Consider the following 27,923-nt stretch of genomic DNA (forward strand, 5'->3'; position numbering starts at 1 on the left):
GATAAATTGAATTAACCATGATTTAGCGTTTATAAGCAATTAAAGGTTAAAACTAACAAGGGAGCTGAATATTTCTTATAGGCACTGTGTATGTTATGTATTTCATATTGGAATATACAGCATAATATTAACAGAATCAACGGTATGAGCGTAGTTAAGTATCATAGATTATTTCCAATGCATTATAGCAAAAGCGCTATCGATCAAGCAACTTCGTATTGATTTGCAGTGACCTTTCTCTCTAAAGGGACAAGTGCACCCAAATGATGCACTATAATGCCCCCTACAGCACAACTGAGCCACCAGATCTGCTCTCTGTAAGGGTCAAGGGTTCAGGTTATTTCTGTAATATGACAGCTCATTCTGTTTTGGAGCCTCTGGCTTTCCGCTACATCAAGGGTCAACCGTGGATGTATTAAGAGAGCTGGATATGGCAACCACACTCTATCTTGCTGCCAGTTTTTCCTAGTTGTCACTCACAGTATTACTATAGAAAAATACCCTGCAGCTGGAGTGAGTTTTATTTTCATGACATCATCCCACCTCTGAGTCTATCAAGGGGAAATGTCATAGCTCATAGGCCATGCAATGCTGAAGCAAACCCGGACTGGAAGACTTTTAATTCAAGTAAGCTGGCACCATGTTCCAGCCCAGTGTCCAGGATTCTCAATATGGGATCAGTGGAGGCTCAAAGTCATATCTAGACTAGCTAAGGCTTATAAGGTAAAATTTCTGGAAGACCTTTGTGCTTAATTGCTGAATATGAGATCATTTTTCAAAAAACTACCATCTATATCTAAACATATGAAGGTAGCAGCAACACATGCTATTGAAAAATGATCTTTTCTAAGATCGGATGTTTTGTTATTAGCAGCAGTACAAATGTCCTTAGTTACTCTGACAAAACTTAGATGTTTGGGTTTCACTTCAGCTCTTAACTGGTCAGTGTTGCGAACATTTACTTCACCAGCCAAAGAGAATCCGCTGATGACAGCAACTCCATGAAATGAAAATGGAATTTTTGACATGAAAGTTTGCTCTGTAACTGATTGTGTGATTAGGCCTCCATTAGGTTTTAAAAATATTCCAGTGCTTTTAGTTGAAAAGGTGCACCAAAACTTGAGTACAAAGAGGAATATTTGGTGCTGAACACTTCCATGTCCTGTCTTTTAATAGGATTGTGCACACCACCATGTAAGAGGCTGTGTTATTGTGGGCGCTAAGCGTCTTCTGCAAACTCTGATGACTTGTAAAAATGCAGGTGCATCAAATAATTGGCCAATTATCCTGCTTTTGTGAGTAGCTGATAGTTTGAAGATATATAACTTCCATCCAATAGCAGTAATACTCCATCATCCTGTGAATATTTGGCTCAGCAGCAATAGCGACGGTCAACATAAAATATTCTTCCTAATCCAACTTCTGTCTCTGGAAGTTTGTAAACATTCCTTGTTCACTTTCCCTAGGATTTTGCAATTGTACAGCTGGAGCAGAGTATATATGATGCAACAGACAGCTCTTATTCTGTTCTTTGTCAATATGTAGGGTTTACTTATGTACAAAGACCAGTGTGGTAATGAGGCTGCAGGCTGCAACAAGGCCACGTTGAATAGAGCGGTTAATGGATGTTTCTTGTGCTTTCTGACCGCTGGTGGTTTGCAATCTGTCTCCCAACTTTTTTCTCCCGTTTCCTCTTTCTGTCAAAACCCATTCATTTATTTCCAAGCTCTATTTAACTGATATTCTTTCTGTTCAGTCATATAATAAACTGCGTGCTTTTGATTCAAATGAAAATTGGTGCCAATTCACATCTTCTTGATATGGCCTAGCAAAGCACAGAATAAGATTTTGGAGATGCATGGCTTTTAAAATGAATGTTATTATTTGATAATTGCCTCCATCTGGGGGTGTCCCAAATCTCAAAGTATTTTTTCATAAGTTGGTGCAAGACCAATTTCCTTTTTTTCCTGCTGTAAGCAAAATCCACAGAAGCATTAACCTCAGTTTATTCCGAATAGAAGCTGATCCCCTCTTTTCTCTCACCACCTCAACCGTGGTGGTATTTTCTATATGTTCTATCCCAAATGACTGCTGTGTTTCTCACAGCAAGACGTTATATGTTCTCTTTACGAAGCTGTGGGGGTATATTTAGACATCACAGCTGATTTTTATGTAATATCTGCACGTTGGGACTATAGCTTCGAGAAAAGTTTGATTAAAAAGAGCCAAGTGTCGCTCCAAGCCTTCTGGAACAACACTGGGATGTGAGGCGATTTTATTTTGGTGAAATAGTCAAATGCTTCCTCTACACATCACTAATTCCACATTCATCACCTCATTCACACTGGCCCAAAAAGGAGTGGCTGTAAAATAATGAGTAAATCTTTCTGAGTGTCAAAAACCAGACTCAAAGTAACTCCGTATATTATCAGAGTTTGATCTATTCTGTCCAATAGTAAAAGGACAGATAGATAGATAGATAGATAGATAGATAGATAGATAGATAGATAGATAGATAGATAGATAGATAGATAGATAGATAGATAGATAGATAGATAGATAGATAGATAGATAGATACTTTATCAATCCCGAGGATATTTCAAATATTCAGCAGCTTACATACAACAAAAAAAAAAAAAAAAACTGAATAAGGCAGGTTAGTAACCATATTAACATTAAAGGTTACTATATGCTCTAAAAGACCAGCTCTATAATACTGTAAACAAAACACTTATTAAAAATTTGAAATGTTAAATATATTAAAAGTCAATATACAGTATTTGCACATTTCAAGACGCAATGATTTAAAGTGATTTTGACAGGTAGTTAAAAAAAAGTCAACTTTTAAACCAAACTTTTGTGCTGCAATAGAGGTACAAAGGCCCATCTCCAGCTGTATCTCTGCATTCTATAAATTGAAAAAGAACAATACTACTGTTTGCTCTTTGAACTAATGTTTTATTGCTATTAAAATAAACACATTTCAATGATGCGGTCTGACTGTGAATGATAACCACATCCAAGCCCTAGCTTTAAAGCATAGATTATTCAACAACAGCAGCATGGAGATGCTTTGACTAGATTTTAGTGTATGTCGGCGTGTGTCTGTCGAAATGTCAGCCTCGTTACTCTGTAGGCAGCTCATGTGCGTCATAGAAGCTGCATGGGTGTGTAAAAACACACCACATCCAAGCTGTGTAACGCAAACCCAATCTGATCTTACTTTTACAGAAAGCGTTTAATGCAAATGTGGCCTTAGCTTGGGCTTCAGCACGAAACAGAAACATCTCCTCTGTCTTCCAAATTCATGAAAAGACTCCACTGAACGCTTCGAGCACTACTGCTGTAGGTGATTTAAACCCCCATCACCACCCTTTTGGGATATTTGATCAGCTGTAGCCATGGTTACAGAAGAGAAGTGTTTAAGGCAGTTTGAGAGCTCAAGGATGGAGACGAAAAATAAAGTCGAATAAAAACAGTGAGATAATGATGAAAGTCCTTCAAGAAACTGTACGATTGAGCGAGAGCGAAAAGTCCGAGTCAGGCTATACTTTTCAAGTGATTGAGTTCTTTCTAAACTACAGAATACACTTTTATTGCTGTGGATCTTTCCCCCCTATAGCCAGAGGTCAGCTCAGATCAGGCAGGCTGGCAGCGCCTCAGGAGCTGTGGTTGGTCTTTAATTTTAAGTCAGCCTTCCGCACCGGAGGAATGGATGTTCATCTCTATTACACATTTTTCTCCAGACCCAAATAATAGTCACATTAAGTCTTGTTTCATGCCTGCAGCTGTAATTCTTTTAGTCTTGTTCTTGTTCCTATACACAGGCCTTACTTCCCTTTTTCTTTACTTTAATCACACCTATCATCCGGAAACTGCTCCCTTGTGTAACCCTGTCTTTGGTAGGTTTAAGTATGAACAGTAAGAACATGTCCCTACCAATTTTGGGATTTAATGAATTGTTGCTCCCAATAACTTTGTCTCATATGATCTTGTCTTCTTCAGGAAATGTTCCGTAAATTCAGTGCACGCCGCAGATGGCGCTTGACATATTATATTAAAAATGTTAAAAATGTATCACAGGTCCTACTGTTGATAGCACAGTGTCCCATAACATCCTGACTCACAGTTAAGGCTCGCTCAAGTTGCATACGTGCTTCCTGCACACGCAGTCTTGAAACATTTCAATTAACGCTTGTATTGTCGTCTATTAACTGATGTGAGGAACCTTTACACAGGCATTTACACAGACAGCACTTACAGAGCAACACTAACATTCCTTTGTAATCCCTTTTTCATTTTGTTTTAGCTCAGTTCTTGGTCTTTACCACCTCCAGTGAAAAATATCAGCCAGTCGCTGATAAAGCTGTAAAAACCTCCGCCAAAACATGCCAAGTGGCGAAAACAGACATCTTTGTGAATCGATGGCTCTTGCTCTTATATAAAAGGAGCGAGAGATCTTCTTCATGTCTGAGCCCTAAGGCCATGGCTCATTGTCTCACAATCTATTTACAGCTGTTTACTGTATAAATATGAAAGTGTGACATCAGCTGCTTTCTTGCATCAAAGACAGAAAGAAGCCCAGAAGCATTTCTTTTTCTTAGCCTTGTTTATTATAGGCTCTTTTTTTTTGAGAATTTTATGGCTTGTGCAGTTATAGATACACAAGTGGGATGTTTGCCATCTTGTGTATGAACTATGTGGTTGGTGCCATCTCTCGACCTGCAGCCAGGACCTTACAGATAAGGAGTTCTCAGTGTTATGCTCTCAGAACACACCCCATTAAACTGGATACTTTGGACCGAACTGAATACATTTAGTCTTCCTGGGTTCCATATGTAACAAACCAAAAAGAAGCCAAATCCTGTCAGCTTGCAGAGCTTGACTTTCTGTATCATTATTCTTTGGAATTGGTTTCCATACATATGGCTGTATTACTCCAATATCACAGCTCATTTATGGTTTTACAGCATTTGAGCAGATTAGCCAACGTGCTCGAGCTGCAGCAAATAGAGGATGGGAGGATGGACAGAGAGTGGACTTGCCATGCAAGTATGCGTATTAAGGCAGGAAGGGGTTAACTTCACATGGAAAGAAATGACAATATATATATATATATATATATATATATATATATATATATATAAATAAAAAAATGTGTGTGTACCTCTGATACACAGAGTGAGTTTTTAGAGGTTTAATCATCAAACTGAGAGGAACTTTAACTGCAAATACAACTGATCTGTAGGTCTGGAGAAAAATCTCAGTTTGTTCTTAAACTGAAGCTCTAAAATCACCTCCGGCACACTTGTGCTGCATCAGAGGGCCTGAATTTTTGATTGATGCGATTGATTTTGAAAATGACTAACCTTCCAGAGAGAAGTTGATGTTTTTTGAATCAGAAAAATGTTTATGGAGCTAACATCTAATGGCTATCAGAGGCATTAATACTTTTGCACTGGCTTCAGCTTCAAACCGTGGTCGTCTCACTCAGGTCTCTGATGTCATAGTGAAATGCTTGACTGTACTGTAAGGTCATATATTATACAGATTGTCTGCGAAAATGTGTCAGTGTTAAAACTAAGTCTACATTCCTGCACCCCGACATACACACTTCATGTTTGACTGTGTTTCTCGTCTAAGATCTCATATTCTTATCTTTCTTGTCTCCTTTTCCAGAACATCTCTTGTTTAAATTAGAGGTGTCACAGCTTAGTGTGGAGTTCAGACAAAAAAAAATAAAAAAACAAACTTGCTGACAGTTTGAAAGCTGGTTTCCATGTTCACTACAAAATGGAGAAGGAAAGTGATCAGTTCCGTTCAGATGCTTTGCTGCTGCTGAAAGTGCTGCATGCTCTCTTTATCTGCCTCCTTCTTCTTCTTCCTTTTTATCCCCCCAACATCTAAGCTTTCATTTGCTCTACTTTTACTCACTGAATGCAGAGGATGTACTGATAGATTTGTATAGTGCACTGAGTCATCTGCACAGTGAGGGCATAAAGTAGATCCATTCATTTCTGGGACCAAAAACTGGATTGCCACGTCACTCTAATTCAATAACAACGTGTGTAATCCTGCCATGGATTTCCAAAATGAAAGAGGGAAAAAATGTCAGCATTAAGATATTGTCAGGCACCGGCATAGTAAATAGAAATGTAGGATTGGAACACATGAGGCTGAGATCATCTTCTTAAAAAGAAAAACACGCTCTAAGTTCCTTCAACCTGTTTTTGACAGGCTGCAAGCTCGAGTGCAGCAGACTTGGTTCAGCAGCTTTAAAGGCGAAGCATCCAGCAGGCAGAGAGGCTGAGGAGTGTGTGTGTGTGTGTGTGTGTGTGTGTGTGTGTGTGTGTGTGTGTGAGGACAATATTACCATCACATTACCACCTTGTCAGAAGCGGCTAGTACATCCCTGGTTCCTGGACAAACTGTAACCGCACGCAGTCAGTCAACAGGCTCCAGTGACAGATACAAATGTGCAAAAGCTATCATCATTATTCAGGTTGTTTTATTTTAGCACTGATCCAGACCACTGATTTACCACACACAACTCAGTTGATAGATCTTGTGTTTTGTTTATTGACCAATACTGAAAAAAATAATCCGTCTTTCCAGGTTGAATAGAGTTCAGCAACTGATTCCTATAACGTTGTCAGACTCCTAATAGCCATGATAATGCAGGTGATAATGTTTTAACCTTAAGATAGATATTGACAGATGGACTGATACGATGTCAACATTGTACCAGGCACTTGTTGTGAAAAGAGAGCTGAGCCAAGAAGGTGTAAGTTTTACTGTCTATGTATGTTCTGATCCTCATGTATGGTTGTGAGTTTTGGGCAGCGTCTTAAAGAATTTGATTGTGAAGCACACAAAAAGAGTTTCCCCCATCCAAATGGTAGGAGGTAGGGTAGAAACAGAATATGCTGGAGAGATTTTATTTCTCATCCAGCATGGGCACACCTCAGGATCCCACTGGAGAAGCTGGAAAATGCCTGAGATGTCTGAACTACCTATCTTAGCCTGCTGTCTCTGTGACCTGACTTTGGATAAGTGGCAGGAATTGGGTGGATGGATCAAATCAGTCTTCAGCACCAGCTGATGGTAATACTTCTGCTAGAGTAGTACTTTTATCAGAGCTACAAAAATAGTCACATCCAAGGAAAATTGCCACAAACATAGATTACTGCAGCTCTGCAAAGCAGTGGTTTTGCTGTCTTACAGAAATAATAGTTCTTATTAGGGATGTCCTGAGTAAATTTCATGCCTGCCATGCAATTCGAGTCACTAAATATTTAGTACCTGTCAATACTAAGTTTCAATCCACTACCATTGTCCTAGATAATACACACTTATGGTACATTTAAGTTACTTAACTCAATCCAGTGTGCATGTTTGATAATCAAATGGTTCTGCAATGCATTAAGGAAGAAATACATTTCTGCATCCAAGCTTTTCCTTAATGTTATGTAGGTGGTCATGAAACTGGTTGTAAAGCTCTGATAGTGCTGTGTGAAATGTAGTGTTGAGAGGGCAGGGTGTTCAATGGCTTCACAAGCAGAACGAAAACCTAAATTCCTTACATGCATGTCAGAATTAGTTGTAGTACCTGGTTGCACCACCAGGCGAAGCCTTTGACTGTTTAATACTGTAGCAACCTGAGCAGGTAGGGATTTGGACTACGGGTGTTTGTGTGTCGCCTAATGACATCCAGCCGGAGTTTATGGATGAAAGGCAAGTTGGTATCATCCAGGACAGTCAGTGACAAATGTTTGTGTTACTGGGTAATCAACTGTTAATTGATAATTATTGATGAAGAAAATTATTAAAAATTTGAATCTCTAATGTCCAACCACTGATTGTGTAATGATGATCACCTTGCAGCAAGGGGTTAATCAGACATGTTGAGCACTTTGGTTTTATTTTACAAAGTGTTTGTCCTTTCATTTAAATGTTATAGTTAGAAGTCTGGAAGTCATTTACGGCTGCATTATCTCTTCACTGTGAGTTTTACAGGAGCTACTTTGCATGATTACTTTGAGCTGGCAAAGAATGCTAAAATTATGAAATTACCCAAAGATATATGACACTGTTTATTGTCTTATTTAGCAGTGCATAAAATTAATAATGAGTCAGAGCAGATTAATCAATGGGTGTGTTTCTGTGTGAGCAGAGAGGAAGAAACTAAATGATTTTGTGTTTGGCTCACTCTGAGCACAGCTCTGGCATCTATAGTAGTACTGAGTGGAATAGAAGGAACTGTTTCTAATGTTCTGCATTCATTAGCCTACTTGTTTTGATCCACAGTAGCTGGAATGTGCATGCAGCGTGACCTCTTTTGTTTAAGTCAGCACAAGTGGAAAGAAGTTCATGTTTTCTGTAGATTTTGTAGGTTGAAGACAGATTTGAAGAAATGTGCTCTAATTTTTTATTATTCTTTTTATTCTAATCTTCCTTTTTTGTTAAAGAATGCTTCTGAGGACACTGAAATGTGTATAATTTATGTGTCTGTGCATACACGTCATGCGTTTGCGCTTGAAGATTGCAGCTGAATTGGATCACAAATAACTGCTGAGCTCGACTGTGTTCATGTTACAGCCACAATTTTGGAAGATTTCAATTTTCGAAATCCACAGGAGATCCTGGACTACTGAGTCTTTCATTTCACTTAAAACCAAACATAAATAGGCTTCTTATTTGGAGCCAGCAACCATGGATTTTATCCACTTGTAGCTTCCCATTCAGAGTTGTTGAATTGACTCGTCAGTCAGAAAAACCCAGACTTTAATCTTTATTTCTTATTCAAAGCATTTATGGTCATTTGGAGTTAATGACCTGGTTAAAAAATATATCTTTAATCAACTTTGTAATGCTTCTTGCCTGATTTGTTTTAAAGGAAGTAAAATGGCCTAAAATGTGCACATGATACCACACTAAGGGACTGATGCTGAAGCTACATATCCTAAGCAAAATTCAGCGTCCTTACCAGCAGATGTTCTATGAATAGAATGAGTAGTGTTGTTTTTGTATTGCAGGGTGTAGCTTTTAAGTCCTACATTTGCAGTACAATAAAATATAAATATTGTTAAACTGTTATTTGTTCTAAAATAACCATTAGAAGTTTGAAAAGATATATGCTTTAATGTTTATGTTTTCAAACAGCCTCTTTACTTTTATAAGAATGGAGAATGAGGGTGAGCAATGAGTCAAGCAAATTTAACTCAAAACTAATGTAAATGTCTTCAATGCATATATGGAGCAGGGGCCTTCAATATTACACTAAACTGTGATGCATTCCTGCGTTAGCTTTAATATGTTCCAGTCGTGAACAGATATAATTATAACTTAATTATCTCATAACAATGACACATGTCAGTGTCTGAGAATGTAAATGACCAGTCAGCTCTTGCAGTCAGTATGCTGAATGCAGGATGAATGGGTAGGTGTAAGGATCTGAGGGACTTTAATAAGGGAAAAACTATGGATAGCAATTTTTAAAAAGTTAGAAATTTGACTGTGTTATCAATCAATAATCTATTATCTCTGCCTGGGAGTCATTAACCACCACAGAAGTCTCTGTCATGGTGCCCATTGCTATCTTTACCTCCACCAACTGTCTCTGATTGTCAACATGGTACCCTGTAGTATGTGTGACTGCTACAGTATTAAACACTGCAAATGAGCTGCAGTTGTCCATCTTATTAAATAGTAAGAGGCTTCACCTGGCACCCAGGTACTACAGTAAATCTACAGTACATTGTTTGACATTCAGGATTTCCTGGAGGAAGTCTGAACCATGACATGCTTCTGTGACTTGGAGCTGTTTTGGTGACACATTTAGGACCAACAGTGTATTTAGCAGGGCCCATCAGCATGTGGAGAAATCCAAACTCAGCCAGCCCTGTTTGATTACCTTTGCTAAGCAATTGTTTGATAGTCTGTGCTGGGTGGTGGGATTTAGCAAACCACTTTACTGGTACAAGTGGTGGTACTGAAACTTTTAACGCATTGAATACCATCTTGTTCAGCTGCCTCTGGGCTCATTATGCTGTAGAGCGGTGAAGCCAGATTCATCAGAGAATGAAAGCAGTGAAAGAGAAGACAACTCTTTGTTCTTTGAGCTCCATCCTTGGCCTTTCACAGAAGGACACAAAGGGGCAGGGGGCTGTCTCAGATCCAAGGCCAGATTGATAGTTTGACTGGATTACTGGGGGAACATTGATGGGACCCATCTCTCACTAAGTCTCTGTAAGTGCCAGAGGGTGGGAGTCAAGGCCAAATTGAATTAGATCCTCTGAGAATGGAGTTGTTCTTGCAATTGACCTTGAGAATTGTTCAATTGTGATTCAATTTCAAGCGCATGCAATCTGTTGACTGATAGCTGTAAACATGGCTACAAACACATTCCTTGTCCCCTGTTATCACACCAGTAATGGATGTGTCTTTCCTGCCACACAGGTTTACACTGTGAATATCACCCATCTCCTAATCTGACTGTCAGATAAAATGGCTTTCATATTGCAAAATCTAAAACAACCAAATCTCATTGTGGCTGTAACTATCTCAGCATCAGATCAGCCTGGTGCTTTAACGGATCCCAGAGATGCCGAGTCGGATCACAGTAAACCCACCGCTGTGGGTATCAGAAGGAAATATTCAGATATCCCTCCTGCAGAGTCACAGCCTTCATTCTTTTTGACCTAGGTGATTGCTTTGCTCTTTGTTCACTTGGCTGCGACAGCACCCTGTCACACTTTGCGTGCAGTGCAATGGGAGATAATTAACTGTAATGATAATGGCAGCCATTTGCTATTTCGATTAGTATCATTTTAATCATCATTACATTGTTGTCTGGCTGTGACATGACATTAATAGGAAGTGGTGATGGTGTGTACACAGAGCGGGCGATGGCGGTGGCTCGACAGGCCCGAGAGCAACACTTCCTGCTCTTCCTGCTGTAGACAGGCAAAAGGGGCCAGTGTTGATGGCTCATTACAGTTTGCAAACCTAAATGAAATGTTTCTGATGCAGGAATCCCCGAATTTTTTTGGTTGTTTGTATTGTAATTAGCAAGTTTACTGCTTGTGGTGTCTTACCGCAGCGTACATTACGCTCGGCGTTCATTTGATCTGTCACGCTTCGCCGAACATTTACGTCTTCACTGGAAGCGATAATTGAATAAACTAGCAAGGGCATTTCTCTCCGTGCATTTTTAAAGTGCATCTGAAGCAGTAATTTACATTAAGGAGAGCAATTAGCAGCCTGGCAATTAACAGCCAGCAGTTATGGCATCACTATTTATTTATTTTTATTTATTTTTTATTTTTTGGAGCAAGCCAATCACATTTTTTAGAAAGAGATCTGTTTCAAAGTGGACATGGACAACTTCTAAGCTGTTTTCTGGACTTCTGGTTCATACAGTAAAATGATGAGATACGGCATTCAAGACCTTTACTGTCATTGTACAACTGCAGAGAACAATACAGTGAAATTAAGGTGTAACTCGGTGAGTTAAAATAGAGTAAAATAAATAATAAAATAGACAGTCTAAGAAAATGTATGAATAATGTCTAGGAAGTGTGAATACAAAATGAGGTAGTGCAAACAAAGGTGATTGGATTCACAGATATTGGTACAATATTGCACATGGTCTAATTATTTCCCCAAGAGGTAGTTCAGTCTCTGTGTGGCAGTGTGGGAAGGAAGATGGTGTGGGACAGCATGCATGGAAGTTTCCAGTATGCCTCTATGTCTGTATATACTGTTATTTGTTAATGGTTATGCAAAATAAATGAAGTGACACTGGTACTAATGTATCCACAAATGTCAAAATTTCATACCCCCTGAAGTTAGAGATAAGGTTTTTCTGAGCTGTGCTGTTGAGCAAAACGCCTCTAGTTGGCCTATAAATCAAGCCGCAGTCTGCTGTGGGTATAAAACAGAAATTCAATAAAGACTCAACCAAACTTTAGATGTGTTTGGTAAGATTGCAGCAGTTGTAGAGCAGCAGTCTTGTAGACAGGGCCGTCTCCATGGATGAGACTAAAAAATGAATTATTCAGGTGTGCCTTTGGCCTAATGTGAAGCATGATGAAAGTAGATTTTAGATCACCAGTGCGTCGACTTGTCCTGCCGGACCTGTGGGAAGACCTCAGTGAGTGAAAACATACTGCCCTCTGTTGGGCCAAACACTTCTACTGCCTCCAGACTGTGACCACACATACTCAGCAGGTCCCACAAGGGTGGCGCCTCCGTCTTGATTTATTCCTGCCGTTATTAAAATCATGTAGCTCTTCACTCAGATGATTTCAGTGTCGCCATGGTGAAATTAATCATGTTAGAACTAGAGACAGGGCATTTGCTTGCTCTGGCACTTGTTTTTGTGGACATGCACACTGTGTTATGTTGAAAACTGGTTCTGTCTGGGCTGTCTGATGGATTAAATGAAACATGTGCAACTGTGTGATCTTGCACAACCCCAGATGCCAGCAAAGAAGAAGCCATGGCATAATTTTAGAGACTTCATTAGCAGAAAGTCATGTAAACTGGTTCCAGGACTAAATATCTGTCAGGTATGGGACTGTTAGAATTTATGACTGGTGAAAAATAGGTGATAACTTTATTAGTTACAGTTCCCAGGAAGTTCCAATTCCCATTTAATACAGTCTATAAAACAGCAATAATTGATTTTTTTAGGAGGCCAGTTGGGGACATGAGAAGCAAGCTGTAAATAAAGCGTTGACATATATATCAAACACTCCGATAAGCCAAAAGTTTACGACCACCTTTCTAATTTGCTGTTGGCTTCGTCTCTACAAGACTTCTGAAGTTATCCTGTGGTACCAGGCACCAAGTCCTAGCAGCTGTGAGTTTTAGCCACCATGTATTAGACTTATTCCAACAAATCTCCCAACAAAGTGTCATTGATTCATGGTTTGTCAGTAGCCACTCACCACTGTCCACCACTGCTGTTTAGGTGATGCTCTGACCATAAAGATGAGTTTATTGTCAAAGTTGGACAGGTCTGTAAACCTACACATTTCTCCCACATCTAACACTGACTGTAAAAACTGACACTTCACTTACTGTCCTATATATGCACGAACTTTTAGTGTGTTAGCTGTTTGGTGCTGGGCAGATCATATCCAAGCAGTATCCAGTATTCAGTTTTCATTAAGGCATTTGATCCATTGTTAGCATATGGATATTTTGTGCAAGTTGTATGTGGTGTCAGTTGTTGAAAGGTTTGGCTTTCTTTGAACCATGTTCTTTTATGAGCTCTGCACAGGTCTAAAATGAAGATACGACCTGTCCTCTTTTGTCCCTGTATCTCTAATACCAAACATAGTTGAACTGAAGTGGTTCTGCCAAATCTGAGAACTGAGGTAATGTTTTAGCTTACTGGCGGCATTAATAGATTAACTGTCTGAACGTCAAGTAGTGTTTTGAGATTCACATTTTTTTTTTCCACTGTGGGCCTATTTGTTGCTACAGTATAAAGTCCTGCACCTTAAGCAGACCATTATGGCCATGACTAGAAGTAGGGAAAGCTCAGAAAGACCTTTTGTGCAGTAAAACAAAAGTTGAACTTTCATGATAGTTCCACAAAAAGTTAAACAGCTTTCAACATGTACAATACTGTTGCCCATAAGCCCACAGGTGTTACTAATATTGGACAAAAAATGGTGGCTCTACATACAATGAATGTTTTGCTATTTACATTTTTTACAATCTCTACAAATTAGGTCTTTGTCACTACTCTGCTGACACAATGCTGAATGTGTCTTCCAACATTTTGCTCTTCTGTATACCTTCATTTTATTAATCATTCATCGTCCTCTCAGTCTCTCTCATTTCTCTACATAAGTGTTTCCTCTCTGATCTGTATAAACTCAGCCTGCAGTTCAACCAAATATTCTGAATACACTGAATTTTTGTCTCGTCACTGTTGGCCACAGCTGAGTCATTCATGGATTTTTAGTTGTTCCAAAAAGCGCAGAATTTTTTGCTTTTTGCAAATCTGTTGCAAGCCATTTATCTTTGACAAAATTTTAAATCACATGTGTAACAAAATTGTTTTTGATGGAATGCCACGATTTTAAGCTTAATTGGGTTATTTTTCTCAAAAGAACCACACGTCACACATTAGTTTCACTATCAGGAAGCTGAAAATCTTATTATTCTTTCTGCTTTTGAATGGTATTATTTTGGCATTTAAAAAAATATATCATGCCTTTCAAACATTCACTGATTAATACAGTTTGTTATTTAAATTACATATGAAAACATATCTTAAACAGATGCAAAACTACAGTGGCGATGAAGTGCAAAATACAACAAAATTCTTGAAAGCACACTTCAAAAAACGCAACCGCAACACAGATAAGTCAAACAGAAAGTGAAGTTGTGTTTCTTAGAATGTTGTTTTATTCTCTAGAATGTTGCTTTACTTTCTGGATAGATAGATAGATAGATAGACAGACAGACAGACAGACAGACAGACAGACAGACAGACAGACAGACAGACAGACTGACTGACTGACTGACTGACTGACTGACTGACTGACTGACTGACTGACTGACTGACTGACTGACTGATTGATTGAAGTTTTGTGTTTTGAGCCAACATATATAGTAGCAAACAGTGTAATATGATGGACTTTACTTGTCATTTGAAGCTTGCAGGAGGACTTTTTTTGAGGTTCAGTTGCAGATGTGAGTCAAGACAGCCGGAGGAGGGAGACAGTGACCACAGATGGGAGTGGCTCTAAAACAACTTTCTCTCTAATCGCACTCAGACACACACACACACACACACACACACACACACACACACACACACACACACACACACTCACAGTCCATTACTGCTGCTCATTCACTCCTGTCCTCAGTGCTGCTGCCTAGAAGTGATTAGCAAACCACTGAGACAATATGCAAAATTGCTTTCGTCACACAGAACTCAAGCTCAATGAGCTGCTATATCATGTATCGCGCTGAACAATCTCATGATTGGATTGCCTCTTCACAGCCTTTTCCTCGTCCTGCTCCGTGTGTTTTCCTGACTACCAGCAGTGTAGTGCGGGAAACTGGAGTGATGTGGCTTTTGTGATGTTGTTGTTGTGAGCCCTGGGCTTTTTTCCTCTCATAGAAAGGGCCTCCACTTCTGGGCCCTAATGCCTGCCTTTTAGCTGATGCCGTAGCACTCCACAATACACTCCGATCATTCACTGACTTCCTCTCTGTCTGAGGAGACTGAAGACATGTCTGTGTCCTATACCTAATAGCACTGTATTTAGAGGTAAACATGGTCAGACATTCCTCCTGTTAACAATAGTGCAGGAAAAATAAGAGTTTATACTCTTATGTCCTGTCTTTTTGCAGCTCTGTAATTGATAATAGCCATTCCTATTATTGTTTCCTCCACCAATTTACCAGAAGCAGACCTTATTGACAATATGTAAGGAGACGTTGTCCAGCAGCACTCATCATAAACACGTCTCCTCCCTATAAGCCGGTTACATAATGGACTATTAGGCCCATTCTGCACAAGGATTAGAAGTGGTGGGGAAATCTCTCAACAAGAGACAGATGGACCAAGAGACATCTCCGGCCTTCACAGGTATGCGATCTGATGATCCTCCTTTAGATCTAAATTTCACAACTTAGATATTTGCTAAAGGTCTCAACAATGCCCTTGGGTTTGCTGGACATGGTTTGTTTCCATCTTTAAGGTTTTATCAAGGCCCAATGTCTCTAAAGATTCATAAAATCTCTCGCCAGAATGTCTCTGCTGGTGTCCAGACAGGGTCAAATGTCCTCCTCAGTGCTGTTGCCTTCAGGTCAAATCCTGTCTCTTTGAAATTACTCTCATGTATCACTAAATTGTTTAAACGTTGCTTTTGGGATCACGTTTAGGGCAAAGGGTTTGTTTTTTAAATCAGTGAGGAGCTGCCTTTATGAATTGCACTGTAGTTGCTGAGAAGTGATTGGGGTGGATGATGGGTGTGCAAAATGCTCAACTCTCTCTGAAAACATAGATGTAATTTAGTCAGATATAGATGTAATTTCTAGAAGACAGGGTTGGACAGTCAATCCTCCAGAGACTAATTCATAACGATGAATCAGAACTGAGTTGTAGCTGTCAGCATCGCGCCACTCTGTATGTTCCTCAACATGCATGTGGTGCTTGTACTGTAGAAGCAAGATGATGCCCCTCGAGGGGAATTGTTCAGCCATGCTGTTGAGGGTGGGGTTTAGCAAAATCATGTGTACGCCATGTAATGAGCACATGCTGCAGCCGATCCAGTACAATTCATCAAACTGACAAACTCACCCCCACCGATGCATTTGCTTCCTTGTTGTGAGCAGACAGGAAACATCTCCCACCTGGATTGGTCGCTAATACTGAATAGTTCATCGAGCGACTTGCTGGACCTGCAGCCGTGGCAGTGATCCCTGCAGTTTGTGTCTAAGTAGATTGGGTCTGAATGTCAGTAAGTCTCCAGAGAGGGGAAGGAGAGGATCTTTGCTTTCACTCATCGCCATTGTCATGACAACTGCTGTAAAGGCCTTGTCGGTGATTGATGTTTCAACGCTTCCTTCCACCTTGCCTCTTGTCATGTCAGCTCGGTTCAGCCATTTCTGCAAATTGTGTATTCCCGCGAGGAACGCACAGTCGAGTACAGCAGCGAGTGATACATACAAAGCATGTTCGGCAGTCATGTTATCTCCCGACTGATAGAGCGGCTTTTTATTTTGTTAAGCAATTTGCCCGCCCCCCTCCTGCTTACTTCCAGCCTTGTTGTGCATCACACAACACTGTGACCAGCTCCACCCTCTCTTCACTCTCTCTGATTAGGGCATACATCTTCCAGAAGGCTGCACAACTTCACTCTTGTGCTGCAGTTAGATGGAAGGTATAGCTGAAAAGCTGTCAGCGCATCCCTGCCAAAAGCAGCGTTTGCTCATCTGCTGGCTTAACATGTTTGAACTAAAGAGGAAAAAGGGCAATGCACTGCAGACTAAGAAAATTCTTAAGCCATTTTTTCCTGACGTGCTCTAATACCATTTGAATTGCTCTCCTTGATCGTCTTTTTAGTGGTGACAAGGTGCCAGATGGGGTTCCTGGCCTGTGTTTAAGCTGACATTGCCTTACTTTGTCTGTTGCTGATGGAATTAAGCACTTGAACAGCTTCTGTTCAGCGAAACAACTGTCTCTTGCTGAGTGTTTTACTTCAAGTCAGTAATGAAAACAGGAAATTAAGAATCGATAGGTGCCACATAGGGCTGGGCGATAAATCGATTTTATCGATTAATTCGAGTTTGTACTTAATGTCGATTTGTTTTTATGAAAATCGATTTTCTGATCAACATCCGCCACCAACACCTTCCCGCTGGGCTCCCGTAGTTCAGAGTGAGCGCCCCCCTGCGCTTGATACACAAACAACATGGCGGCGAGCGGTGCAGATCTAAAGGCGCGTGTCCACTAGATGCTATTTTCCCGCACGGCAACGCAACGCTTCTGAAAATCGCACGGATGGCGGGCGGTCACTAGCGAACCACAACATGGTCACATGACAGCTCTGAGCAACAGCAGGCCGCTACGTGGTCACATGACCGAGCTTTCAGCTGGACAGTCCTGCAGACAAGTTGGATAAACACAGCGGCTCAGCCGCAAATTTTCCCTTTTATTTCAAAAAACATGTCAGCGGAAAGTATTTCTGAAAGCATTTGAAGCGAGGAATAATCTGTGCAGCAGCTGAATCTGTCCTCGTTTTAGGTCACCGACGCCTAGTTTAGAAGTTTGAGGACAGTTTCACGATGCGTGGAATCTCCGCACGCAGCATCCAATTTGCATAAAGTAGAAGTCAGTCTACTTTATGCAAATGAGCTGCAGCCTTCTCCAGGTAAACACACCGGATCGCAGCGGGAAACGCACCACAACCGGACCAGCATGCCACATGCAGCGCATTTCCAGCTGTGATCCAGTGTGTTTACCTGGAGAGGGCTGCAGCTCATTTGCATAAAGTAGACTGGACTCCGGCGTGCAGAGATTAGGTAGGGGGTAAAAAAAAAAAAAATTGGATAAATCGTGAATCGGGATTTTTTGTGAAAAAATCGGAGATATCGCCCAGCCCTAGTGCCACATGGATAAAGCAAGGGTTCAGCCCCCAGTAGAAGTACTTGTGGCTCACCTGCGTTTTCACCACTGACAGTGTTCAGGAGTGGGAAGTAGATGAGGGATTAAGTCCTTGTCACTACATTAGTGACTCGTGTGCAGCACCTGTAAGGATTTCGTGCAAGTTTTAACCACCTATATAAGTGGTTCACAGCTTAGGGTCATGACCTATTCAGGGATACAAAGAGCATTAAAGGGATGTGGAAGATTGGCCAACAGAATCCCTTTTCTTTCCTACCATTTTGAGGAGAAATAGAAGTGTAACATCAGTTGTTGGGCATAGTTAATGCAATATTTATCATGAATATGGTTTTGGCTTCCTATAATTAAATACACATGATCAAATGTGGTACAATACCATGTGAATTATGAACATTTTGCTCTTTAAAACCCCTGTGCAATCTCTGTTTTACAACATACACAAGAATATCTGCTATTCACTTAGTCTTTCTAGTTATATGCAACCTGTGCAATAATAGTGCACTATCAGGATTTTCTGTTTATCAAAGAAAAAATCTGTGCAATACCACTGATATGTGCAATAATGTTACTTTTTAAAACTAGTACTTATCTATATTTTGGTCTTCATTCTTTAAATGTTTGCATTGCCTTTGTTGCTGTAACATTTCACATTAATAAAGAGTTATCTTTTGTGATATTGATGTTAAAAATGCTCCTCTCGTTGAAAACCACCCATGTGAATTAGAACATTAGGGTAATTTCTGGTCACATCTGTCTGAGCTACTGCACTGCAGTGACTGAGTGGAGACTAGCAGCTTCTCTGTATACTGCCACCCAGTTAGCTCCTTTGATGTGTTTTGGATAGAATTTTATTCATGTTTTGCCTCTAAGAGACCCTTTAAAATCAAGTGAGGAAGAAACTTATTTTAAGTCTCTCATGCAGATTTGTACATTGGTAGCAATAGTAGCACAACGTGGAGATCAAAGCAACGCTCTGTTTCTTTAAATGTGTAAGTGCAATTAAAAAAAATTGGAAAATCAACTAAAAATAATTGCAATTACAATGTTTATTTAAAGAAACCATGATTTTAAATGTATGAGAGGGGGATGGATGGATGGATGGATAGATGGATGTTATTTTCACTCCTGTGTGTCTATGTATATGTGAATATATAGCTTATTTGCATAGATCCTCTATGGATGTCTTTTCCATAATGACACACATCCAGCCATATTAAATGTGATTAAGGTCTGTACTGGCCCAGTGGTTTCACTGTGGAGGACTCATCAGCTCTGGATGAGAAGCGCAGAGAGGATTTGATTCCCTGACGCCTTCCCCTCTGTGGACCTGCCCTCAACGCAGCCACTGGTTTCCATAGAGACCAACAGACCAATCACCTCTCCCCTCCTCAGCGCTGTAGTACAGTGAACCATTGCATAGTACGTTACGTAGGTCCCTCCACAGTGAGATAATCCTCACTTGGTCAACACCCTCAGTGTTCACAGTAGATGGTGCAGGTGTGACACATGAAGACACTTCAGATGTTGTTTGGCATGATTGCAGCTGCAGAATATAATAGAATATATGCCAACACGATTGCATTGTCTCTGTTATGATTGTAGAGTCATGCAGTAAGAGCCATTTGGAAGCATACGCATGTTTGTTTTCAGATTAAATATTCACAGCCTAATAAACAAGAATTAGTCTACAGAAGGGGGCTTCATTCCCGAGTGCCATGCAAAACAGTTGCACCTAAAAGCACTAATAGATATTGACTATACAGTTAGGATTAAGTAGACTTAATGGATATGCAGTGCTAGTCTGTGTACATGAATATACATTAAGTAGGTTAAATGCAATAGAGAGTTTGTGCTGCTAATGAGATGTGCAGCGCCGGTTACATCATGAGGCTGCTGTACGTGAGCCATCATCCCCACTGTGCACAAGCTGGAATGAGCAGCACTGGGTGTGTGTGAGTGTGTACATGTGTGTGTTGGGGTAGGTGGAAGATTTAACTGCATGCTAGTCGGTTTGTGCCTAAGCTTTCTGCTCTCCTGCTCCCCCAGACCAGACTCAGAGGTCTCCGGCTCTGCCATGATTCACAGACGCCACCATCACTCGTGAGTACTCGTGTAAATGTTGCATGCTGGGGGATTTTGGGGGCAATGTAGTGTAGTCTGAAATGTTAAAAGTTAGAACTAGAGTGCTAAAACTTTCTTTAAGAGTAGGAAATGTTCATTTGATATGTAATGCATGCCTCTTTTTCTGGAATCTAGGGAATCTAATATCTATTTAGATTCATTTCTTATGTCTTAAGGGATTCGGAAAGCAGACAGTACACTTTTTTGTGTGTACTGTTTTGTCTGTTTTTGTGTGAATGTATGTTTGCAAGCAAACTCAAATGCTACTGTAGTTTGAAACAGACTTCACCCGGACTTTTTTTGCTGCACCGACAGACGTAAAAGTGGACTGTATTTTTGTAGGTCTTTTGACGTCACGCCAGCAGAGCTATTTTTAGAGAGGGGTCTGAGGAAGGCTGGCTTTTTTTTTTCTCTTCACTCTTCCAAGAGTGTTATTACTATTCAAAGCCTTTCTCAAGTGCATGCTTTTCTCAGCCTGTTTCATTTCACCGTTTTGGTCAATTTGGAGCCTATTAAAGGGCAACTGATCACATACACAAAGCCAGCTTTACACCTCAACACACACACAGTCAACTTCCACAGAGAATGCATTGGTAGAAAAGAATAAGGCCAAGATCTATGCATTTCTAGATGATTTTGCACACAGAAAGAATTAATTAATGGCCACTGCTGCACTGGCTGTGTTGATATTTGTTAAGGTGATTAATATTAATGAGGAATTTGTTTTAAAAGAAAAAAAAGTGCATTTATTTATGCATTCAGGAAAGACTCTATTATACTGGAGAATTTCTAATGTGGTTCCATACATGATGCACATCAGTTAAAATGACTGACTACAATGCAGCGTTCACTCATTATCAGTCTCAGCAGTACCGGGCTGCAGCGGGACGGACGAGGCAGCATTGACCTCTTGTTAATCCCACTGCCGTCCTCCTACAAAGCTCATCTCTTAGTCCCAGGATGTTCATTAGGCTCTTTATTTTTTCTGACATCCGGGGAGTCACATAAAAGTCAGATTGTCTGCCTCACTAGTGCTGGATTGCATAAGAAGGAAGGAGCCTCCATCTGTTCCACCCAGGGCTTGCCTGCACTGAGCAGAGTTTTCATCACATTACCACAATGTAGCCTCCCCTCTTTCCCTCGGTCAAGGCACAACCAGCTTGTTCAGAGCCAAGGGGGGGGGGATCAACGGTAATCATGTGACCCGACCGAGCTCAAGGTCGCTGGTGGGTTTGTGCCGCAAAGCTGGATTTCCTAAAGTTCCACAACTAAACATATCCTTCACGTGGGTGGCCAGCCAGCCCGTCTCTTAATGACTAGTACTTTCCTGTTGGGTTTGAAGCAGTCTTGGAGAGAATAGGTAAACCCTGCAGCTGTGACTTTCCAGTCACTCTAATGCTGATCCACTCTGTTGTAATTTAAGTTGCATCTGCATAATATTCTGCAGCCTCAAACTAGCTGCAAACTGAAGTCCACACTTTGAGTATTAAGCACTTCAAATGAAATCACGAATACTACATGAAAGTGCCAAATCTCAGCTTTAGTTGTGCAGGTTTGCATCAGTATTCTAAGAAATATGTGGAAGATGAAGCCCTTCACACACGTTCTGCCCAGTTTTTAGGGGTTCAAAAGTAAATATAGATGAAGTCAAACAAAATCATCATATGTATTCACTTTGCATTCTGTTGGTGCCTGAAGTTTTGGATTCACAGAGATCATCAGAACTTTTGTATATTCCTGGTGATGCTCTCTCAGACCTTCACTACAGATTCCTTTAGCGCTTCTCTCTCTTCCTTCAGTCTGGTCCTCAGCACCTCAGTTTTGTTGCTTTGATCATTAATACTGATGAAATATGGTCCGCTAAGTGTTAGTACGTTTGTCTGAACGTGACTACAGAATCCTGCTGTAAACCTGAGCATTCATCCTGCTGCCTTGGTAACCAAACGTGCATAAGCCATAACAGAAGCACCACCATTTTTGACATATGCAGTTGTAATTTCTTCGTTCCTTTGTCTCGATACAGTTTGATTTTGTTTTCCAGTCCACAGAACTTTGTTCCACAACTCTATCCCTTTCTGCAGACTTTTTGTGTCTGTGGTTTGCCTCTTGTGGATCTACCTGTGAATCCTCCGAGGATCTGCTCATGAAGTCTTGTCCACCTACATCCTGCATTCTTGATTTTCTGTGCAGTCATGAAGATGTCTTTCTAATTTCCTGCTCATCCACGAGAGTTTTTGGTCCTCCATTGCCCAGATTATCTCTGAGATGCTGCATTTTTCAAACTAACTCAGCTGCAGCTTTGGACAAACCCTGGATTCTGTATCTTGCTGTTTGTTGACCCTCATTTTTACCTTCCTCACTTTGCATGGTTAAGCTTCAGTCTTCATATTGTCAACACCTCAATCTAAATGGCATGTGATGAGCATTAACAGTGATCAAGATGCATTTGTGGCTGCCTTTCAAGAACATAAAAGTATTTGTTGCTGAGATAACTAGGAGCAACTACTAATAAGACACCATTAGTTAAAACCAGACTTGTCAATTCATCACAGACGTCAGAAATTCATCAAGCCTTCAAGAGTCTTGTTTGCTAAGTTTTTCAAATAAAAGCTAGAGAGAATTATGGCAACTTCGAATGGCTGTAATCAGCTTCTCATTCACTTTGCATCTGCTGGGCAGAGCAATGCAGAACTAATCCAATCTGTAGTGGCATAAGGAAGTGTGAAAATCAGATTGGGGGATTCTCTTCTCTCCTGACAAGCCTGAGCCATGTCCACAAACTGGCTGTGGTCTGTAGTAAACCTGGTCAAGCAAACTGGATTCTAGTACATAGAACAAAAACATTTCCTGAAAGCGAAGAAAAATCATATTTTGTTTGGATTGATGGAAACTTTTTGTCTAGAGCCTTTAGGGATTTTTAAGTTTTCAAAAGGAAACACTAAACACCAGAAGGAAAGATGAATATTTTCTGAACTTGCCTTATGATCCAACCATCCATTATCTATACACCGTTTAATCCTCATTAGGGTCACAGGGGGCTGGAGTCTATCCCAGCTGACTTAGGGCGAAGGCAGTGGACACCTGGACAGGTCACCAGTCTATCACAGGGCTACATATAGAGACAACAATCACACTCACATTCACACCTACCGACAATTTAGAGTTACCAGTTAACCTCAGCATGTTTTTGGACTGTGGGAGGAAGCCGGAGTACCCGGAGAAAACCCACACATGCACAGGGAGAACATGCAAACTCCATGCAGAAAGATCCCAATCAAAAATTGGAGTACATTTTCCTTTGGAAAAGCAGTGGAGATAAAGGTCTGAGTTTTTTAATCACGACCTAAAAAGCTATAATAATGTATTTCACCCACATGGGGGAAATTGATATGATTGTGCTAGCAGTGGCCTATTTAGTGTCCTGTTTATTCTCCCATACAATAATCTTTTGGCTCTGTTTTGTTCTCCACCTAGTCCTGTGAAAAATATCAGGCTTTTCAGTTTTCTTCATGAACTTGCAGCTAACTTTGTTTGTCAGGAGCAAAGACAACAAAACTAAAGAGCTAAATGGCTCAATATCTGTGCATAGAGCTGAACAGGTGGGTGATGGAATAAAGGTTCACTTTCATCAAGTGCACTGTTCAGCCATGACAGTAAGCCAGCTTGTACCACACTGGAAACCTGGAATTGGTTCACCAAAATAAAATGCTGTTATTTCAATGTTGGCAATTATGCTATGAAAAGCCAAAATATCTCTTGTGATAACAACCTGTTCTTTTGGCCAATTTGAGCGACCCTTTACACATTACATGTTTTTTGATCTGTTGCCAATAGAAAAGTATCAATTAGTGCAGCTTTAAGTGGTGTTTTTGAATAAATACGAATAAATACACTAGAATTATGGTGTCTATTTTGGAAGGATGTGGTGCATAGGTAGTGCAGTGGTTTGTGGTGCTCATTCATGGTTATCAAGACTGATTTTATCTTTGGACGGCATCAGAACCAATCAGTATGGCAACAAGTTTCCAAACAAAGCAATGAAGTAATTAGTGTGCAGAGACCCTTCAGAGAAGAGCGTAACAATTAGATTGAAATGGCTGTTAATTATTGAGAAACTGCGCTGTCAGACAGTGAATGGTGGGAAGGTGGTTGATAGAGACGCTCTCATTTATCTTACTGTCTGTCTTTACTGTGTGTGCATGTACAGTAGCTCAGTAAGGCCACATATATCACTCTTCATGACAGCAATATCAAATAAAGCAGCCAGAGCCGCACCGCTGGGTTCTAGATTGATTGACAGGACATTATTAGAAAATTCTTTGTCAGCCTTTTTCCACCGAGTATACTGCAGGACCTTTGAGTATCAACATTGTTCCCCATTATCACAAAGGTAAATCGACCCAGTGATGTCTGCCCACATGTCTATAATGAATGGGCCACTGAAATATTTAGGGAGTCCTTCTGGTTAAACTTTAATGCCGGACTCAGTGTGCACCTTTACATCATGAAAGATGACTGTGGCAGTGTCAGACAGCCTTTGTGCATTGCTTTAAACTGTCGGGGAAAATGACTAAATCATGAGCTAAATGATAATGTGATCTTAAACGCTGCTGCTCTCCAGGTCCCATCCTCACTGTTGTTTTAATGCTATATAAACAAAGGCAAAGAGTCTTGGAGGACCTAAAAGGAGCTCAAATTAGCCCCAGTGTTTTAGCTCCAGTGTGTTGTGGAGGGAGATCTATGTGTATTTAATATGCAGTGGCATTGCGGTTGTTGTTGGCAGTGGTGATATAGGAGCTCTGCAGCACATGGGGCACGGCTGTTTTTAGAAGGCAGTAGTAATTACAACTGGAAATTGTCAGATGGTACATAAAACTAGAGACACTCCAGCTAATTAAGAGTAACCTCATATAAGCGTTGTCATCGTGCACAGAGGAGCCATAAATAGATCCGGCTTTTTATTCGCTTTCCTGCCACCACTGTTTGTGTTGAATTGATCTAATTGTAAAGTCTCTTTCATGGCAGCACTGCAGAGCACAGCTGAGAGGATCAGAGATCAAAGCAGCCTCACTTTCCCATAAATCTGCATGGTGGCAAATTTAGGCTGCTAGCTCTTCCACGCTAAATACACGAGCTACCGTATACCTGCACAATATGTGTGCAATTAACACAACAGTCTGGGTCTTTGTGGGCTTTGGAGGGGGATAAAGTGATGGGAATATGCCGTTAATTGCAGTTCACTGTCATATGCAGACTAGGCTGAATGTTCACGTGACAGTTATCGTCATGAAGCATCGTCATTCAACTCTTTATTGGAAAAACGCAGATTTTTAATTATATATGGAGCTGAAATGACACTGAAACTCAACATACTGATTAGTTTCGGCGTCTGCCTGTCAAATGTGATGATTTATTGTTCAGTATCTCTGATTATAGTGACTGTTGGTCGGTTAAGTCAATTTGGAGACGCCGTCTAGACAGCAACATCTGATGAACTTTGCTGGGATGAATAAGAGAGGTTTATTAGTAAAAGTGGATTCTGAAAATGTGCTAAAAACATCATATAATGTGCTAATGGGGATTTTTATTACACCATAATATGTTTTATACAGACATACAGGGAGGGTCAACTCTTCATACCAGCATTATTATTAGGCTGATGGCCTTTTTCTGCCTCACTATTAGTGACACAAAGTACAATTAGATATAATGTCAACTAATGCATCAGAGACACAAAATTACTTGCATGCGACATAGATTGGGATTCATTGGGCTCGGGACATTAATATTGTTTTCAAGTGAATGCATAGTACTCCTTACAGAATTATCACTGACTGAAACACAGACTGGACTGTGTGGGAATGACAAACCACTGGTATGACTTATGACTATAACCAGTAATGAAATGGAAACCATGTTGAACTTAACCCTTTCATGATGCCGAGGTAAATATTTCCCTGAGAGCTACACCAACTTCCAAATTCACCTCCCTTCGTCTCAGCTAAACATCTTATTAAGCATTGAATGCAGTGAGGTGTAGCACATATCAAATGAAACTGCAAAAATTGACCTTTTTAACATCGCTAGTTGCTTGTCTGTGCAAAGAAGTGTCAGTAAGAACCGGTAATTTTGAATTTACATCAGATTTAATCATCATTTCAACCGGCACACAGACCTGCACCAGTTACTCGTTTGACTTGCTCATGAACTCGCTATTACAACGATATGTTAATATCTACATATGTTAATATCTGTGCAATGCAAATATTACATAAATATTAACATATCTGTACATTTGTCTGGTTTGAAACCTCTGCATTAGCCTACTGTATGTGAACACTTTAGCATATGTTTTCCCACTTTCCAAGTAATGCAGTATCCCACCATCGAGGCTGTGATATTACCAGATTCCAGACTATCACTGCCACATAATTATAAAAAGATATCTCCAAAAACATTTTCATAATATGAAATATAAAAGTAAATCTTAAAAGATCTGCAGAAATGATCGTATCAAATGACGAGGTCTGGACAACCTCAACTGTTCTGAGAACAAAACAAGATTCAACATGTACGGCTAAAGAAACTGTGCTGACTATCAACAGGAAACAAACAGTGGTCTCCCTGGCGCTGTCATAGTCAAACATCTCATTTTCTGTTCCCTCTCTACAGCTCATTTTCAAATAAACGCATAAAATGCTGGCTGGCACTCATAAACTATCCACAAAGGATCACAGAACATATAATTGTGCCAAATAATTGCTACTTGGCAAGCAGCTAGCAGTCATCTATTAATCAAGAAGTTAGGACTTCGTCTACACGAAGATCAAGCCATAGTTTTTGTAGTTAACTGAAAAATGGTCTTTTACAGCATCAATGTACAATGTTCCTACAATCGCTTCTTTAATGAAAAAATCAATCCACCTTTCAAAACATGCGGTCAGTTAAGTCATGTACAGTATGATGATTGTATTTTTGAAAGAATAAAACCCTGTTAGACTCACTTTGCACAAAAGTTGGAATGAATTTGAGTGGAGGATGTGTGCCATGCATGCAAAAAAACATTTTACAGACTAAACAATTGATCACATTGATAATACTAATTGTGGCCATAGCTCAAAGCTGCCATATTTTCCTCTGTGGTGGTTTCATTGGAAACCGTTCTCCTCTTGGCCTGTGTGTATGTTTCTTTATCTCTGAATGCTACACACAGATTTGGCTGAAATTGGGCAGAGAGATAGGCCTCTGCTTGATTAGATTTTGCAAGTAATCTTTATCCTCGGTTTGCACCATCTGAAGATTATCGCCGATTGTGATGCTGCTCTCGGGTGCCAGTGGAGGAAAGCCTGACATTTGGGTCTTCCATGTCGGCTGCTCACTGAAGCAACAAAAATAGTCGCTACGTGGGTTTAAACTCTGCTCTGCATTGCTGTCACATGCTGTAGTGACAGTAAACTTGGGGCATATCTATACAACATTACAGGTCCTGATTTCAAAAATAGTACAAGCATTCAAGTATAAATAAAATAACAGAAAAGATGTGAGAGGAGTTGACACCAGTGTTCACAGTGCATGATATGTGACTGCCTGCAAATACGGTGTTTAGAACTGATTCCTTATCAATGTCAAAAATCTGGC

General features: G+C 40.3%; 1 protein-coding gene across 3 annotated transcripts in view; it reads left to right on the plus strand.

Moving 5' to 3' along the window:
- Window positions 1–27,923, plus strand: part of iqsec1b (IQ motif and Sec7 domain ArfGEF 1b) — a 222,139-nt gene that overhangs the window by 103,302 nt on the left and 90,914 nt on the right. For 2 of the 3 annotated variants that reach the window (XM_023278167.2, XM_023278171.3), the window contains exon 3: window positions 20,211–20,264. The exons of the other annotated variant lie outside the window; for it this stretch is intronic. In XM_023278167.2, coding sequence (XP_023133935.2) covers window positions 20,211–20,264 — 54 coding nt within the window. The remainder of the gene's footprint in view (window positions 1–20,210; window positions 20,265–27,923) is intronic. 3 annotated transcript variants of the gene reach the window in all.

Source organism: Amphiprion ocellaris, chromosome 5, assembly GCF_022539595.1.
Source record: "Amphiprion ocellaris isolate individual 3 ecotype Okinawa chromosome 5, ASM2253959v1, whole genome shotgun sequence".
Taxonomy (NCBI): domain Eukaryota; kingdom Metazoa; phylum Chordata; class Actinopteri; family Pomacentridae; genus Amphiprion; species Amphiprion ocellaris.